This window comes from Thalassophryne amazonica, chromosome 12, assembly GCF_902500255.1.
Source record: "Thalassophryne amazonica chromosome 12, fThaAma1.1, whole genome shotgun sequence".
NCBI lineage: Eukaryota > Metazoa > Chordata > Actinopteri > Batrachoidiformes > Batrachoididae > Thalassophryne > Thalassophryne amazonica.
This window is the reverse complement of record NC_047114.1, coordinates 51231948-51247180: the sequence shown is the minus strand read 5'-3', so window position 1 is coordinate 51247180 and position 15233 is coordinate 51231948. Positions and strand designations below refer to the sequence as shown.

General features: G+C 39.4%; 1 protein-coding gene across 2 annotated transcripts in view; it reads right to left on the bottom strand.

The window, feature by feature from the left end:
- zswim5 (zinc finger, SWIM-type containing 5) overlaps positions 1-15233 on the bottom strand; it is a 158079-nt gene that overhangs the window by 25564 nt on the left and 117282 nt on the right. The window contains exons 2-7 of one of the 2 annotated variants that reach the window (XM_034182377.1): positions 13557-13744; positions 12757-12925; positions 9507-9655; positions 7259-7409; positions 4144-4269; positions 1502-1678 (exon numbers count right to left, since the gene is read on the bottom strand). In XM_034182377.1, coding sequence (XP_034038268.1) covers positions 1502-1678; positions 4144-4269; positions 7259-7409; positions 9507-9655; positions 12757-12925; positions 13557-13744 — 960 coding nt within the window. Of the gene's footprint in view, positions 1-1501; positions 1679-4092; positions 4270-7258; positions 7410-9506; positions 9656-12756; positions 12926-13556; positions 13745-15233 lie in introns of both variants that reach the window. The other variant, XM_034182376.1, reaches the window with a different exon arrangement.

Here is a 15233-nt window from a genome sequence, read left to right as displayed (position 1 = left end):
TGTATACATTGGAAGAGCTTTTTCAGAAGCAATGTCTTATTTTGGGTAGATATATTTAATTAATTCATTCATTCAGAGTGAATGAGTGAGTGAAAAAAATCTGTTCACCCATATTAAAATATTGGTACCAGTACCATTTCCTTGTTTAGCTAAGCCTGTAAACATTATATAAACAATAAGCACTGCATATTCTTCATTAGCCTGTCAAAAACCACCACTAATAAATAAGTCAAATAAATGCCAGATTTTATGGTGCACTCACAATTCCATTAGCTTGGCAGTGAAAGCCAAATGGTTACACAGCATTAGCTCTGTCTTTAACACAAACAAACATTCATGTTCCACTCTAAACACCTTTAGTCTCATCCCTCTTGGAATTAAATACCTGCTTTCATTTCTTAAAACTTGACCTCAGACGTAATGCTTGAGACATTGAGGGGCCGCTCTGTTATTGTAAACAGACATGTGGATGGTGTTTATTAATATGTAGAACAAAAAAAGCACATAAAACAGGTTAATAAGAGATCATTAGCCCATAAATTGTGATGGCTTCACTAGGAAACTTTTATATATATATATATATATATATATATATAAAAACTAACTGATAGTGGAAGAAAATACACATAAAGTGTCTGAGTACCTTTAAATGCTAAGTGCTTGAGTACCAGCCATTTTCATGTTAGAGCCACAATTGTCATACATGTTGGACTATAGTTGTTCTTAGTTGACATTCTGTACCTGGTTATAATACAGCTGAAAAGGTGAATATCTATTGTCAGTTCTTAACCCGTTTATGCCCAGATTTTTTATAAGTAGAAAAGTTGCATTAGTACCTTTGAGATTTTTTATTGTGAGTAGAAAATGACAGTGATACACTTCAGCAACAATTGTTGCCAGTGGGGCAAAATGATACCCCACCAGGAATAAGTGTTCAAATGACTCCACATATTTTACTGCACAAAATGCTAAAAATATGCAACACTGTCTAAAACTTAAACAAAAACCTCTCAAACACAGAAAGTTCAGAATGAAAAATTACCTATGATTTAAAAAATGCTTCCAAGGCATGCAATGTGTACATTAATTGCATATATTGGACTTGAACAACAAAAAACAGGTTCAATCCTTCAAACACAAAGTATAGCTGAAATTATGTGCACAAAGCAGAAGCTATAAGATTAAGACTGAGAAGAACTGAGACAAATCTAGCAATACAGACCTGAGCCTAACAAGCTCACATTCCAAAAAGGCCATTGCACAAAGGACAGTGCACTCATTCATTTGTGTTGTAACCTGTTGAGATTTGGTAACTATGATACTATTGAACGTCTGTCCAAGGACAGCAGGTGTTGCATGCTGTGAAGAGCGTAAAGTCCTCCACTGAGATATTCATGAGATTTTTGGCTGTACAACTAACAACAACCTCTCCTGAGTCACATTCCCGCATATCATCACAGAAACAATAAGGTGACTTTTTGACTGTGTACTGTATATTCACCTAGCCATAGCGGCAGGCCCTGTGGGTTGAACAGCAGACTCTCTCCCTCTCTCTGGTAGGACGGAGACATGTAGTAGTCACTACTGATGATCCTCTGCAGGTGGCTGTCCTGCCAGTGGAGGTCACAGGCTTCGATAGCTCGGCTGAACACCGTCCTCCTCGGCCGGGACAGGGAGTCTAAGCGAGAACATGAGATACATGCAACATGAAGGATTAATGACACTCACACAGCTGTGAGAGCACCAAGATGTCTGCGTACAGACAGGAAACATAAAACAGTATTATGGAAACGGTATTATGCGGTAAAACAACAGTTCCAGTTGGTGCTGTTGCAAAAAAAAAGAAAAAGAAAAAAAAAAAGAAAATGGTTTGAAAGCAATCTGCCCTCATTCCAATGGGATAATATGGCTAAAATTGTTTTCAAAAAATGTTAAAGTTTATTTCTTCATAATGCAGTCTACCTTACAGTTTTAGCACAATGCAAATAAAATAAGGTTGTTGGCATTTAGCATCTGAAATTTTATTTCAGATTTTACTGAACAATAAATAATAAAGGTGGATATAGGATTGTTTGGTGAAGTTTACAGTGTGAATACAAATAGTGGGTAAATAGTAAACATGTTGCAAGTACTAATGAAATGAAAGAACACATTAATATGGACACCATTTCTTTCAAGATTAGGAAAACTACATTTTGAGTTCATTACTAGTCTCCTCCAGGTGCCCCATTAATAACCTGCAGTTTTTGGAAAAGGGGGTTCCTTGTCATTATAATTCTATAAGCTTTGCGAGGAGTAGCATTTCACGTCCATTTAGGGCCCTGTCCTACTGGGGAGAGGATTAATTGCGCATGAATTGAGTATACAAACTGCGGGCGTCCGTTGTCGTCTGCAACAAAAATGGCCAAAAATGACAAATGACCCAGTATGACTTCCAGATATATCAATAATATATAGCGAATATATGATGAACAATCACGGTTATATAACGCATGTAGTGAGGAAACTGATCCGACACATTGCGATTATCACAGCAGTATTACGGGTGTATTATGAATGCATCGTGCACGTGTTGCGCGATGCAACACGTTGGGCTGTTGGCATCACTATTCACTCCAAGAATACAGCCTCTGGAGCATTCGCTGGACTTGGACAAGTTGATCACAGAGTTATTGTTCATGTTGTCATGTGAAGGTTATCTGTTCATGGGTCTGGGGAGTGGGAAAGCCGCTCAAGGTGTGAGACCGTGTTTTTTTTTTTTTTGAGAGTGTCACAGAAAACAGACTTCAGCATGAGTTTACAGCAACTCTTCCTTTTGTTGGTGTTAAATAAAAGTCCTGGATTGCAGCAGCTACATCTTTGTGGATTTACACAGCCGGACCGGCACTGACTGGCAGGTATGTCACTTTCTGCCACATATAGTACTTTGGGTTTATGTGACGTGTTTGTTATGCATTCCCAGATTGTCCGCAAATCAGCTGCAAAGAAGATGTAATAAAAACGCTTTATTCGTGGTCAATTTGTATGCATTCGCTACAACATATTTTAGTTTGTGATGTGGACATGATGGGCACGATATATATCTGTTTTACACACTGTGCCAGTCCGCTGTCAAGCCGCAAATCCCCATCAGTTGCAGATATCAGCGGTTAATGGCAGATATACAGCACATAGAGTGAGTATGTATTGTGTATGAATTGAGCATGTATGGCGGATGTCATCCGCAAACAGATTTTTGAGCTACTCAAAAATCCTGTCTGCGGACATGCGTGCCTCTGTGGATGATCACGGGCGTGTTTGGATGACGGCCGACTCATACAGGCATGTTACACAGATACTGCGGATGTTTGGCGAATATGGACCAATTTTGTGCGCAATCCATACGCAAATCCTCCTAAACTCCAGTGGGACAGGGCCCTTATGTAAACGAAAATATTATGATAACATATTAAGTACAAGGAATGTATCACAGTCAATTAGGAGACATGGGAGAATAGTGTGTGTGTGTGGGGGGGGGGGGGTGTCATCTTTTAATAATAGGTAAAGTAAAGCATTTGATGATATTTCTGTTACAAATGTCAAGGAGGACCCAAACAAGCTCTGCCAGGCCAGAATGATAATATATGTCTATAAACACACACAGAATTGAACTGGAGATATTTAACATTAAATGCCATACACATGACAATGTAAACTTAGATAAAAGCTGGTTGTGCATGATATGACCTCTTTAATCATTATCTGATTTGAACAAGACCATTTTCATTTTTAAATTTTTATCTTCAAAGTTAAAATCCGGATCAAAATCTTCATGAATCAAAGACTTTTAGAATTGAAATATGTAATAAACCAATGATTAATTAAAGCTTCAGTAGTCGTGCAGCATAGACGTTTGGTTCATATTTCTCATAACTTTGTAGTTATTGTCATATTTCTTGTACATATCTCAATATGTTACTACATCCGAATGTTATAGGGATCATGTTATGTGTCCATACACAAGTCACTACTTCCAAATTCCACTTAGCTCTTGTTTGTACTCTGAATTGATTTAATTTAATGTGTAAACAGTATTAAAGTATTTGTGCTGACCCTGTGCTAGGTTGCTCTGCGGTAAAGCATTGGTGATATTTGGAAGCTCACTGCCATAGTTGCCGTCCTCCAGCGGACAGACATCCATGTCCCCCCACTTCTTCAGCTGCTTCAGCCAGCCGCTCTTCTCCTCACTCTTACAGTGAGGGTTAAGCACCACGCACACCCATAATGCACCTGGGGAAAAAGCATACATTGCATAGTTATTACTCAGAGTAAGCGTGGCACTGTCTAAATGCTGTCGTCAATTAGGACTGGGAAAACCCTTTAGATGCTCCAAAAAAGAAAAAAAGGAATTTAAAAAAATTTATATCTTGAGCTCTGCACTTTTTCTTTTTTTTTTGTAAAAAGTAATGCCACAGCAATCACAGTTATTTGACAAATTACAGCACGAGAGTAGAAGCCCAAGAGACCTGATAAAATACACATAAACAGGCTACTACTACTAGCAATACAAAAACTGTGAAAACAATAAAAAAAATTACACACACACACACGTAAAGTTTATTGATACTGTATAAATTAGTGCTTTTACAGTCTAAAGTTCTATTGTTTTCCTATTGTTTTAATTACGATGAATGGACATCTCTTCAGAATTTCAGAAGTAAAATTTGTCAGCTAACATGAAGTCTCTCAGAGTTTGGGTCAGATATTTTACCCCCCAAAAATAGATATATTTTAAAGATCCGAATTATATTGGTATTATCAGCTGTTAGCATGCTAGCACTTTCCTCTTGGTGCTCTAACACTGTTCTGAGCTATGCTACTGGTTGAAGAGTCAGATTTCTGGAATTCTATCTTTTAATTAAACAAAATAAAATCCACGTAACAGTATCTTTCTTCATCTGTGTGACCCCTCTCACTGACCCACAAAGTGTTCTCATTGACATTCTAAATGCAGAGATTGATTGAAGAGAAGCTGAGCAGTTATACTGATCCGCCATCATTATTGATCACTTTTTATAGAGAGAGAAAGCGAATGCTTGAGTAGTAGTAAGAGAATACGCTGCCCAGCAAACTGTATGAATATTTATATGACCAAGAGATAGCCTGTTTAGGGTCAATGGTAGCAGCCCAAAGACGTTTCGTTATCTTTGGCTGCTTTCAGTGATGCCGGTATTTGGTTAGACTCTTTCTCTCCGATTGTTCTGTCTGAGTTATTTTCATTAGTTACTTCATCCAAACCATCAACATGTTTATTAGACCCCATTCCTACCAGGCTGCTCAAGGAAGCCCTACCATTATTTAATGCTTCGATCTTAAATATGATCAATCTATCTTTGTTAGTTGGCTATGTACCACAGGCTTTTAAGGTGGCAGTAATTAAACCATTACTTAAAAAGCCATCACTTGACCCAGCTATCTTAGCTAATTATAGGCCAATCTCCAACCTTCCTTTTCTCTCAAAATTCTTGAAAGGGTAGTTGTAAAACAGCTAACTGATCATCTGCAGAGGAATGGTCTATTTGAAGAGTTTCAGTCAGGTTTTAGAATTCATCATAGTACAGAAACAGCATTAGTGAAGGTTACAAATGATCTTCTTATGGCCTCGGACAATGGACTCATCTCTGTGCTTGTTCTGTTAGACCTCAGTGCTGCTTTTGATACTGTTGACCATAAAATTTTATTACAGAGATTAGAGCATGCCATAGGTATTAAAGGCACTGCGCTGCGGTGGTTTGAATCATATTTGTCTAATAGATTACAATTTGTTCATGTAAATGGGGACTCTTCTTCACAGACTAAAGTTAATTATGGAGTTCCACAAGGTTCTGTGCTAGGACCAATTTTATTCACTTTATACATGCTTCCCTTAGGCAGTATTATTAGACGGTATTGCTTAAATTTTCATTGTTACGCAGATGATACCCAGCTTTATCTATCCATGAAGCCAGAGGACACACACCAATTAGCTAAACTGCAGGATTGTCTTACAGACATAAAGACATGGATGACCTCTAATTTCCTGCTTTTAAACTCAGATAAAACTGAAGTTATTGTACTTGGCCCCACAAATCTTAGAAACATGGTGTCTAACCAGATCCTTACTCTGGATGGCATTACCCTGACCTCTAGTAATACTGTGAGAAATCTTGGAGTCATTTTTGATCAGGATATGTCATTCAAAGCGCATATTAAACAAATATGTAGGACTGCTTTTTTGCATTTACGCAATATCTCTAAAATCAGAAAGGTCTTGTCTCAGAGTGATGCTGAAAAACTAATTCATGCATTTATTTCCTCTAGGCTGGACTATTGTAATTCATTATTATCAGGTTGTCCTAAAAGTTCCCTAAAAAGCCTTCAGTTAATTCAAAATGCTGCAGCTAGAGTACTGACGGGGACTGGAAGGAGAGAGCATATCTCACCCATATTGGCCTCTCTTCATTGGCTTCCTGTTAATTCTAGAATAGAATTTAAAATTCTTCTTCTTACTTATAAGGTTTTGAATAATCAGGTCCCATCTTATCTTAGGGACCTCGTAGTACCATATCACCCCAATAGAGCGCTTCGATCTAAGACTGCAGGCTTACTTGTAGTTCCTAGGGTTTGTAAGAGTAGAATGGGAGGCAGAGCCTTCAGCTTTCAGGCTCCTCTCCTATGGAACCAGCTCCCAATTCAGATCAGGGAGACAGACACCCTCTCTACTTTTAAGATTAGGCTTAAAACTTTCCTTTTTGCTAAAGCTTATAGTTAGGGCTGGATCAGGTGACCCTGAACCATCCCTTAGTTATGCTGCTATAGACGTAGACTGCTGGGGGGTTCCCATGATGCACTGTTTCTTTCTCTTTTTGCTCTGTATGCACCACTCTGCATTTAATCATTAGTGATCGATCTCTGCTCCCCTCCACAGCATGTCTTTTTCCTGGTTCTCTCCCTCAGCCCCAACCAGTCCCAGCAGAACACTGCCCCTCCCTGAGCCTGGTTCTGCTGGAGGTTTCTTCCTGTTAAAAGGGAGTTTTTCCTTCCCACTGTAGCCAAGTGCTTGCTCACAGGGGGTCGTTTTGACCGTTGGGGTTTTACATAATTATTGTATGGCCTTGCCTTACAATATAAAGCGCCTTGGGGCAACTGTTTGTTGTGATTTGGCGCTATATAAAAAAATTTATTGAATTGAATTGATTGAATAACTAAGTCAAGAGGACATTTCTGTGACTGTTCTTACCGAGCTCGTCCCAGAGCTGCCGACATTTGTCCGTCATGCCCGTGCCCTGCTGTCTCCAGAGAGACAGCCTAGGATCCGCCATAAACTGTTCCGTTATCAGCGTTAGCATTCGGGCGCCATTGGAATCTCGCATTCGGAGCATTTCCCGCACCTTAAGAAACCCAGAGAATACAAGTTGAGTCACAGGATGTGATGTTCCTTCCATTTGATAACTTCACATTCAGTTTGTGTGTCAAAGTTTTCAAAATGCATGGAAAACCAAACAACTAAATAATTTCCAGAGTTAAATCAAGCTGCAGCATACTTAAACAGCAGACATTCATGAAAGGAATATCAACTATCTAAAGTATAATAAACCTCCAATTGAGGATGTGCACAGAAATGTGTCCAAAGTCTAAATATCAAAGGCATGTAGCCCTGCATGCAAAACTGCCATTTAATTACCACCTTCACTTTGATTTTAATTCAAAGCCAAAGTGAGTACAACAATTAGCAGTTCTATAATAGTTCTTTCAAGACCAATGGCATAACTAAGACATTTTAAGATGTTTTGAAGGCTACCTAAATATACGTCACCTGCACATCTCCAGAATTTTAGGTATCTACACTGAAGAGCTGAAATTCCTCCCACTTCTTCTTCTGGATGTTTCTGTGATGGATCATCCTCTCCTCTGCATCTTCTTTTGTCATTCAAACCACCTGCCCGTCCTCCCTCAACACATCCATAAAACCTCCTCTTTGATCTCCCTTCTCCTCCTGTCTAGCAGCTCCATCCTCAGCATCCTCCTCCTGATTTACCCTGCATCCCTCCTCTGCACACGCCCACACCATCTCAATGTCACCTCTCTGACTTTGTCTGCAAACATACCTATGCTGTCCTTCTGATACACTCATTCCTAATTCTGTCCATCCTTTTCACTAGGTAATAAAAAATTAAAATTAAAGGAATTGTAACAGAAATGGTGTGGTTGGAAAGAGCTTATAGAGAGTTTCAAAATGGTGTTTAAATATTTGTTCTATGTCACATATGAAGAAAGGTATGAGCATTTGAAGGTCGGAAGATCTTGGTAATTTAAGTCTGTGTGCTAAAGGGAAAAACAGCAGAAAGCTGTGACCGGTGTCTCATTGTTTACATTTCAAAATAATGGTACTCTGTCAAGTCTAATTATTATCTCATTTAAATGTGTGATTTGCAATGATCCGCCATATAACACTGTTTTCTGACAGTAGTTTCCAAGCTAAAAAAAAAATGGCTATTTCGCCATGTCTGCCGTCTTGCCGGCTTGACATCGGTGTTGTGGATGATGAAAATATGCATCTGAAGACTTCGATCACCACCAAATTTCACAGAAAAGTCCATAATTACACAAATTAAATGTTCTATATTATTTGAAAACCAACTTACTCACCTTTATGAGCAAATGTTTTCAACGCAATTTTTTAATTAAATTTTTCACGGAATTTCCTAACTTCTGCTCTTCACAGGAATACTGTTTGAAAAACGAGGTTGCCGGGGGGTGGGGGTGGGTGGGTGGGGTGGGGGGGGTTACATCTGCGTCATCAAATAGGGAGATTCCCGATTGTTAAAAAATTAACACATTCTCGAAGCGTGAACTCAGCACTACTGCCTGGAAAGTCTCACAAGCCAGGTGCAGCTGATACAGCCACACCAGCGGACACCATATTTAGGTCATGCGTGCGTACCTATTTTCAGTCCCAAAGAAAATCACAGCATCTTCAGTTCTACCAAATCCAGCTCTACCTTCCATCTTTTTGTTAGTGCCACCGCCTGTAAGCCACACAACATAGCTGGTCCCGCTATCGTCTTGTAAAAATCCTCTTGCAGTCCCCTTCTACCACAAATCGCTCCCGCCACTCTCTTCTCCTCTCCTCTCATCTCCTCCACACTTCCCGCCTGCAAGAGCTGCAATGATTTATTTAACTAGATTTAAGACTTATTAATACCTTGAATCTGAATCAGAGTTGCAGATATGCAGATTATTTAACACAAGAACAAAAGGTTCAGTGCAAGTGTGCAAAAACAGAATTTATAGAATTTCTGCTACAATAAGTGTATTCTTCAACATGAAATAAATAGGAATAAAGTTCTGATTTAAGATAATAAATTACAACAAAGTTGTAGATTGAGAAAAACTGGCAAACTGAAATTTGTGTATTTGTTAGATTCAAATATTTAACTCAAAGTAGAGATAGGAAATGGAGTAGAGATGGGAAGCAATTTGTGCACCTTGGCGAACATGGAGTTGAGTTGTTTTCCAGAGCCGTAGTACCCTCCCTGGGATAGAAACTGTTTGACTTGCTCTCTGACCTGGTCTTCATCTAGATGCCAGCAGTTGTCATCATCAATACTGGCTCCTGCAGTGGGGTCTGGAGCACCTAAAAAACACACACACATCAAAAGCTTTTTAAACTCTGACAGTGTACATCTAGCTGTATTTTTACATGATATCATTATATTATTAAACAGGCAACAATCTGCAACTGCAGACAGCAGCTTTAAAGGGGAACTATGTACACTAAACAAAAATATAAATGTAACACTTTTGTATTTGCTCCCATTTTTCATGAGCTGTACTCAAAGGTATAAGACATTTTCTATACACACAAAAGACCTATTTCTCTCAAATATTAAAAGAATGAGTATGTGCTTTTATTTAGTAAGGTCAATAAAAAGATCCCCTGAAGGGTAAATTTTCAAAACAACAGATGGCCTTGAACTGCTAACAGCAGAAATGGTTGAGACCAATACAGTCTGACAGTGACATCACAGATCATGTGGGGGCTTTCCCAGACTTGCATGGGGCATTATGGAAAGGCCACGGTGACAGCCAACCAGAGTAGAGAGGCACCATGATGTCACTGGTTGGTCTCTCTCTGGCTGCAAATCCAACATGGCAGAAACCGCTCAGAAAGTGCTGTGTCTATGTAAATTTAATTTTTCATATATTATGTAAAGGCTAGTGAGAAATAAACACTTCTAAAACAAAAATGCTGTTCTTGTAACCAGATAACACCTCTGATGTGATTTGCAAGACATCTCACGGACGTCAGCATGCACACTATGTGCGTGCATCACACGTGGTCAAAGGTAACTTTTCTGTCTTTTCAAAAGCTCATGCATGTGCGCACCCATAATATGGCACGTGGCACGTGGCTTAGTGGTTAGCACTGGTGTCTCGCAGCAAGAAGGCTGTGGGATCACTTTGCACCCTTTCTGTGTGGAGGTTGCATGTTCTAACCCGTGTCTGTGTGGGTTTTCTCCCACAATCAGAAGCACCTTTCTCCTTTCTTTGCCCCTGACCAAGGCTGCATCTCTACATTTGGAGTTGGTCCCCGGGCGATGGACTGTGGTTGCCCAATGCTCCTACTGGTTGGATTCTGTCTAACTGTAATTAGGATGGGCTAAATGTAGAGGGCAAATTTCTTTCTATTTATGTACAATCCTATTCTATTCTATAATATGATATGACTAGCGTGTTGCCCGTGGGGATCCAAGGGCTCTATACTGTGTTTATAAAATAGGTAGCTGACATTTTTCAAGGGTGGTAATAAATTAGCCAGTTAGCCGGTTAAATTAGCCAGACAAATGAGTAATTTCTGCATGGTCTGAGAAACTGTAATCTGATTAGTGAATTTAGAATAGCAACGTGGTACTGCATTGCACACAAATGTAATGTGATTTCAGTAACGTGTTATTTTGTAATATGTTACACTCAACACTGGTAGCTAGCCACGCTGTTGTTGCAATAATGTTTTTATTTTGTAAACCGTTCTCATGTCTTTTAACACTAATACATTCTGAAGAAACACTAAGGTTAACAGCTGTAACATTAACTCAATGTATTGAGTTTGAAGACAGGGTAGATAAAACACAGGTTTCATAGAGGGATCCATGTCATTTCCTATTGTAACTCAAATGCAGAGGTCCCACAATTCTGAGTTCCACCTTCCCAGTTCTGAGGTAAGTTGAAGGTAGTCTCCTTTTCTCACAGCTAGTAAAGTCTGTATACTCAGTCACTCTATTCCTTCCTGATCTCCACTCACACGATTTTCTTGTGCCCTGATGGACGGTTAAGAGCAAAGCAAAAATGTACAAATTACAAGTACATTTCCATCTTATTAGAATAATGTTCACACAATTAAAGTTAATACCTAAGACTTTGTTTTGATCCATATTTCAAACCGAAGAATTTATTTCTAAAATGTCTGCCTTTTCCACTGTTCCACTAGTGGGTGCTGATTCATACTTTTGCATCATAGTCCCTCTGGGTCCTTAAAGGAACCCAAGAATAGGCTATGATGTGTCAAAGTGTATGAAAGTAACACTGTGGCCTACAGTGCAGGTATGGTGGCGATGTGAGAAATTATTGTTGCTACGTGATGAGATGCATACAGTATAAATTCAACCTCACTGTTTCCTGAGTAATCGGCATGTTCATTCTCCGACCTATTTGTTTTGAATTTAACTTGAATAACACCTTACATGACACTGGCTGCTTGATTTAGGCTAATCATGAGCTGAAGGAGGCCAACTAAGGCCAGCTTTATTTTTCTTCTGCTTAGCATGCTGCATGTTTAGAAAATACCTTGGGGAAATGTAGATTTGTTCATCTGGGGGAAACTGCTTTGATCTAGCAGGAAGTGAGCTGAGAAAAGCCCAGAGACGTGTTTCTAACTGGAGAAAAATACCCAACAGCAAACAGCAACATTCCTCCATCAAAGTCTTGGTCCTGGATTGACTAAACTTCAGCCCACAGGATTCCACTTGTCAAAAACAGACGAAAAACACAATACTGAGCTTCCTGGACAGGAGAGCTGGAGAATGTCAACTTTCAGTGACAAAGATAAAACAGAGAATTTGTTTTTGTTCTGTTAAAAGGATGTCTACAGGTTTTTTGTTTTTTAAATGTTGCAGGTCTGTTGGTTTTCATATTTCATCTGTACACTTCTTGCTCTTTCTTTTTCTCCCATCCCTCCCATTTCCCTATTTACAGTTCTGCTACCTACTACTGTCTAGAATTCATCATTCACCTACATTTACTTTAACATACTTCTGTCACCGCGATACTGCCAAATGGTAGAGTAATTGAAGAGAGGGAACTTAGAAATCAAAATGAATCATTTGAAGTTTGACTTGCTATTTTCCTGAAGTAATCAAGGCTCTGATGTGTAACAGCCACTGGAGCACCATGGACAATGTTTTATGTTAGTTAGCTTTCAAGTCTGGCCTGTTGCTGTGAAGATATCACTGTAAATACTGACTGTACATTTGTAAAGGCAAAAAAATAAATAAATAAATAAATAAATAAAGGTATTTTCTGACTGTCATGCATTTGTGACAAAGAATGGCTTTGGATTTGGTGTATAGGTGAGATACAAAATTTGCTTTGAAGATCACAAAAGTCACTGAAAATAAAGATGGACATGGACTGTAAAGGTTAGCATGTGAAAATGGATTGGTGTTGCCATCCTCTCACCATGAACCTGGTTGATCTCAGAGTTGGAGGAGAGAATCTCGTCGGCCAGTTTCTGAGCAGTGGGCAGGACCTCGGTGTGGTGGGCTGTTATCAGATACTGGACAAGCTTCTGGAGCTGATCTCTGTTCATCTGGAACAGCGTCTCTGAAATTGGCAGCCGCAGCTTCACCTGCATCAGATGCGCAAACAGGAACCCTTGGTACATGATACTTTTAAACATTTGCTTTTGGTATACATGTTGGACTGTAGCACTGGCGATCTGGGTTTGTTTCCAGATCGCAACCAAGTTCCAAAATGCCACTTTCTAGCAGTGCAAACTTTGAACTGGGGTGCCAAACAGGCCCATATCTAATTTTTCCCTTCTGTTTGTATTTTCTTCTTAGACAAATCAAGTCTTCCTGCTATCACCTCCGTCTCTCTGCTAACTGAAGGCCTTTCTTGCTGTCCCCATTACTGGCTTCATTTTGCATTTCTACTGCCATAAGTTACAGAACCAAGTGAACTTGTACTATTATTTCTGTACCTCCTACTGGCACATAGTGGCATAAAACAGCTGGCCTTTCCTTTATGCATTTGCACTCCACATTTGTAGCATACTAATGAGTTTGACTTGTTTTGAAGCACATTCCTTTGAAAGATCTCAAGTGAGAAACCAAAAACAAAAATCTGAATTCTACTGGGACAGCATATTTTGGTCATACATAATCTTTAATTAGATTCAAATGCAAATACACAAGCAACACTGTAGAACTGAATAAAATACAATTTACTAAATATATGTTATAGAAGTTGATTAGTACCTGATCAGGCTTGCGAATCCGGTATAGAGATAGTGCCACCACATGAGCGCAGTAGAAAATATCTCGATTGCCACATCCACAGGTGACTGAGGTTATCTTGCAGCGGTCAAAACTGATCGCCACCTTGTGAGTGACTTCTGGCTCTGAAGATGTTGCCGATTCAGTTACTGTACCACTGAGATGAAACCCTGCAGTGAGACAAGGAGGAAGAAAAAGCTGGAGCTGCATCATCACAGTAATAAAGACATCAGGAAAACCTTTGTATAAATGAGTAGTGCTGTGAAAATAGAAATTTAACCATCCTGACTGGCAGCTGAATGTAATCCCAAAAACACATAAATACAGTAACCAGACTCACTTATTCTGGCTTCTCCAGGTGCCAGACTCTTCACAAAGATCAAAGGGTAACATTTAAAATTTTACAAACATATAAACCTGTTTTGAATCATCCAATATACTCGAAAATGCAGGTTTTCTGTGATTGTCTTATGTCAGCTGTTAAGTGGATCTTGTGTGTGGCTGGCTAAAGATCAAATAAGCATAAGAGAAATACACAGCATCTGTGGTGATATGGTCTACTACAAACATCCAGCAAGAACATCCAGAACTAGACCTGCCATCGGGTATATATGGGGTCCAAGCCCATGTGTGAGGAAAGCCATCAAGACACCCAGACAACACAGAAGAAGTTATAGACTTCTGTGGCTGTGATTGGAGAAATTGTGCATTGTGCATGTTTTGCATTTTGTATCCCCAGTTATACAGCTTCATGATGAAGTGGAGCAGAGAAGAATATTCTTTCACCAATACATCATATCTAGGTTTTCATCTCAGATGTACCTTCTGGTAAATTGTAGCTCCACTTTCAGGTCTTCTTTTTAAGAAAATCCTCTTCTATTCCACTTCATTGTGAAGCTGTATAACTGGGAATACAAAATGCACAACATGCACTGTGCACAATTTCTCCAATCACAGCCACAGAAGCCTGTAACCTCTTCTGGGTTATCTGGGTGCCTTGGGGGCTTTCAATTTCAATTTATTAATTTATATAGCGCCAACTCACGACAAAGTTGCCCCAAGGCGCTTCACACAATTCACAACACAAATTAATCTAAAATCAAAATTAAAAGCAAGAAAAGCACAATAAAAAGATAAAACACAGAAGAATAAAAGGAAATTACAAAGCAAACACAAACAAATTAAATTAATGATAAGACAGTCTAAAAAAGTGGGTCTTCAGTCTTGATTTAAAAGTCTCCACCGTGTCAGACTGCCGAATAACAGCAGGAAGATCGTTCCAAAGAGTCAGACCATGGTAGGAGAAGGCTCTATACCCCACAGACTTCTTGTTCATCCTCGGAACACACAGAAGCCCTGCGCCCTTCAAACGCAAGGGCCTCGCAGGTACGTAGGGCTTAACGAAGTCCGGCAGGTAGGAAGGTGCCAGTCCATGAGCAACTTTATAAACCAACAATAGAACTTTAAAATCCGATCTGGCAGAAACCAGTAGCCAATGAAGGGATGCCAGAATGGGAGTAATGTGGTCAAACCTTCTACTTTGTGTCAAAAGTCTGGCAGCAGCATTCTGTACCAACTGAAGTCCTCGAATGCTAGACTGCGGCAGGCCAGAAAATAAAACATTACAATAATCCAATCTGGAAGAAATAAACACATGTA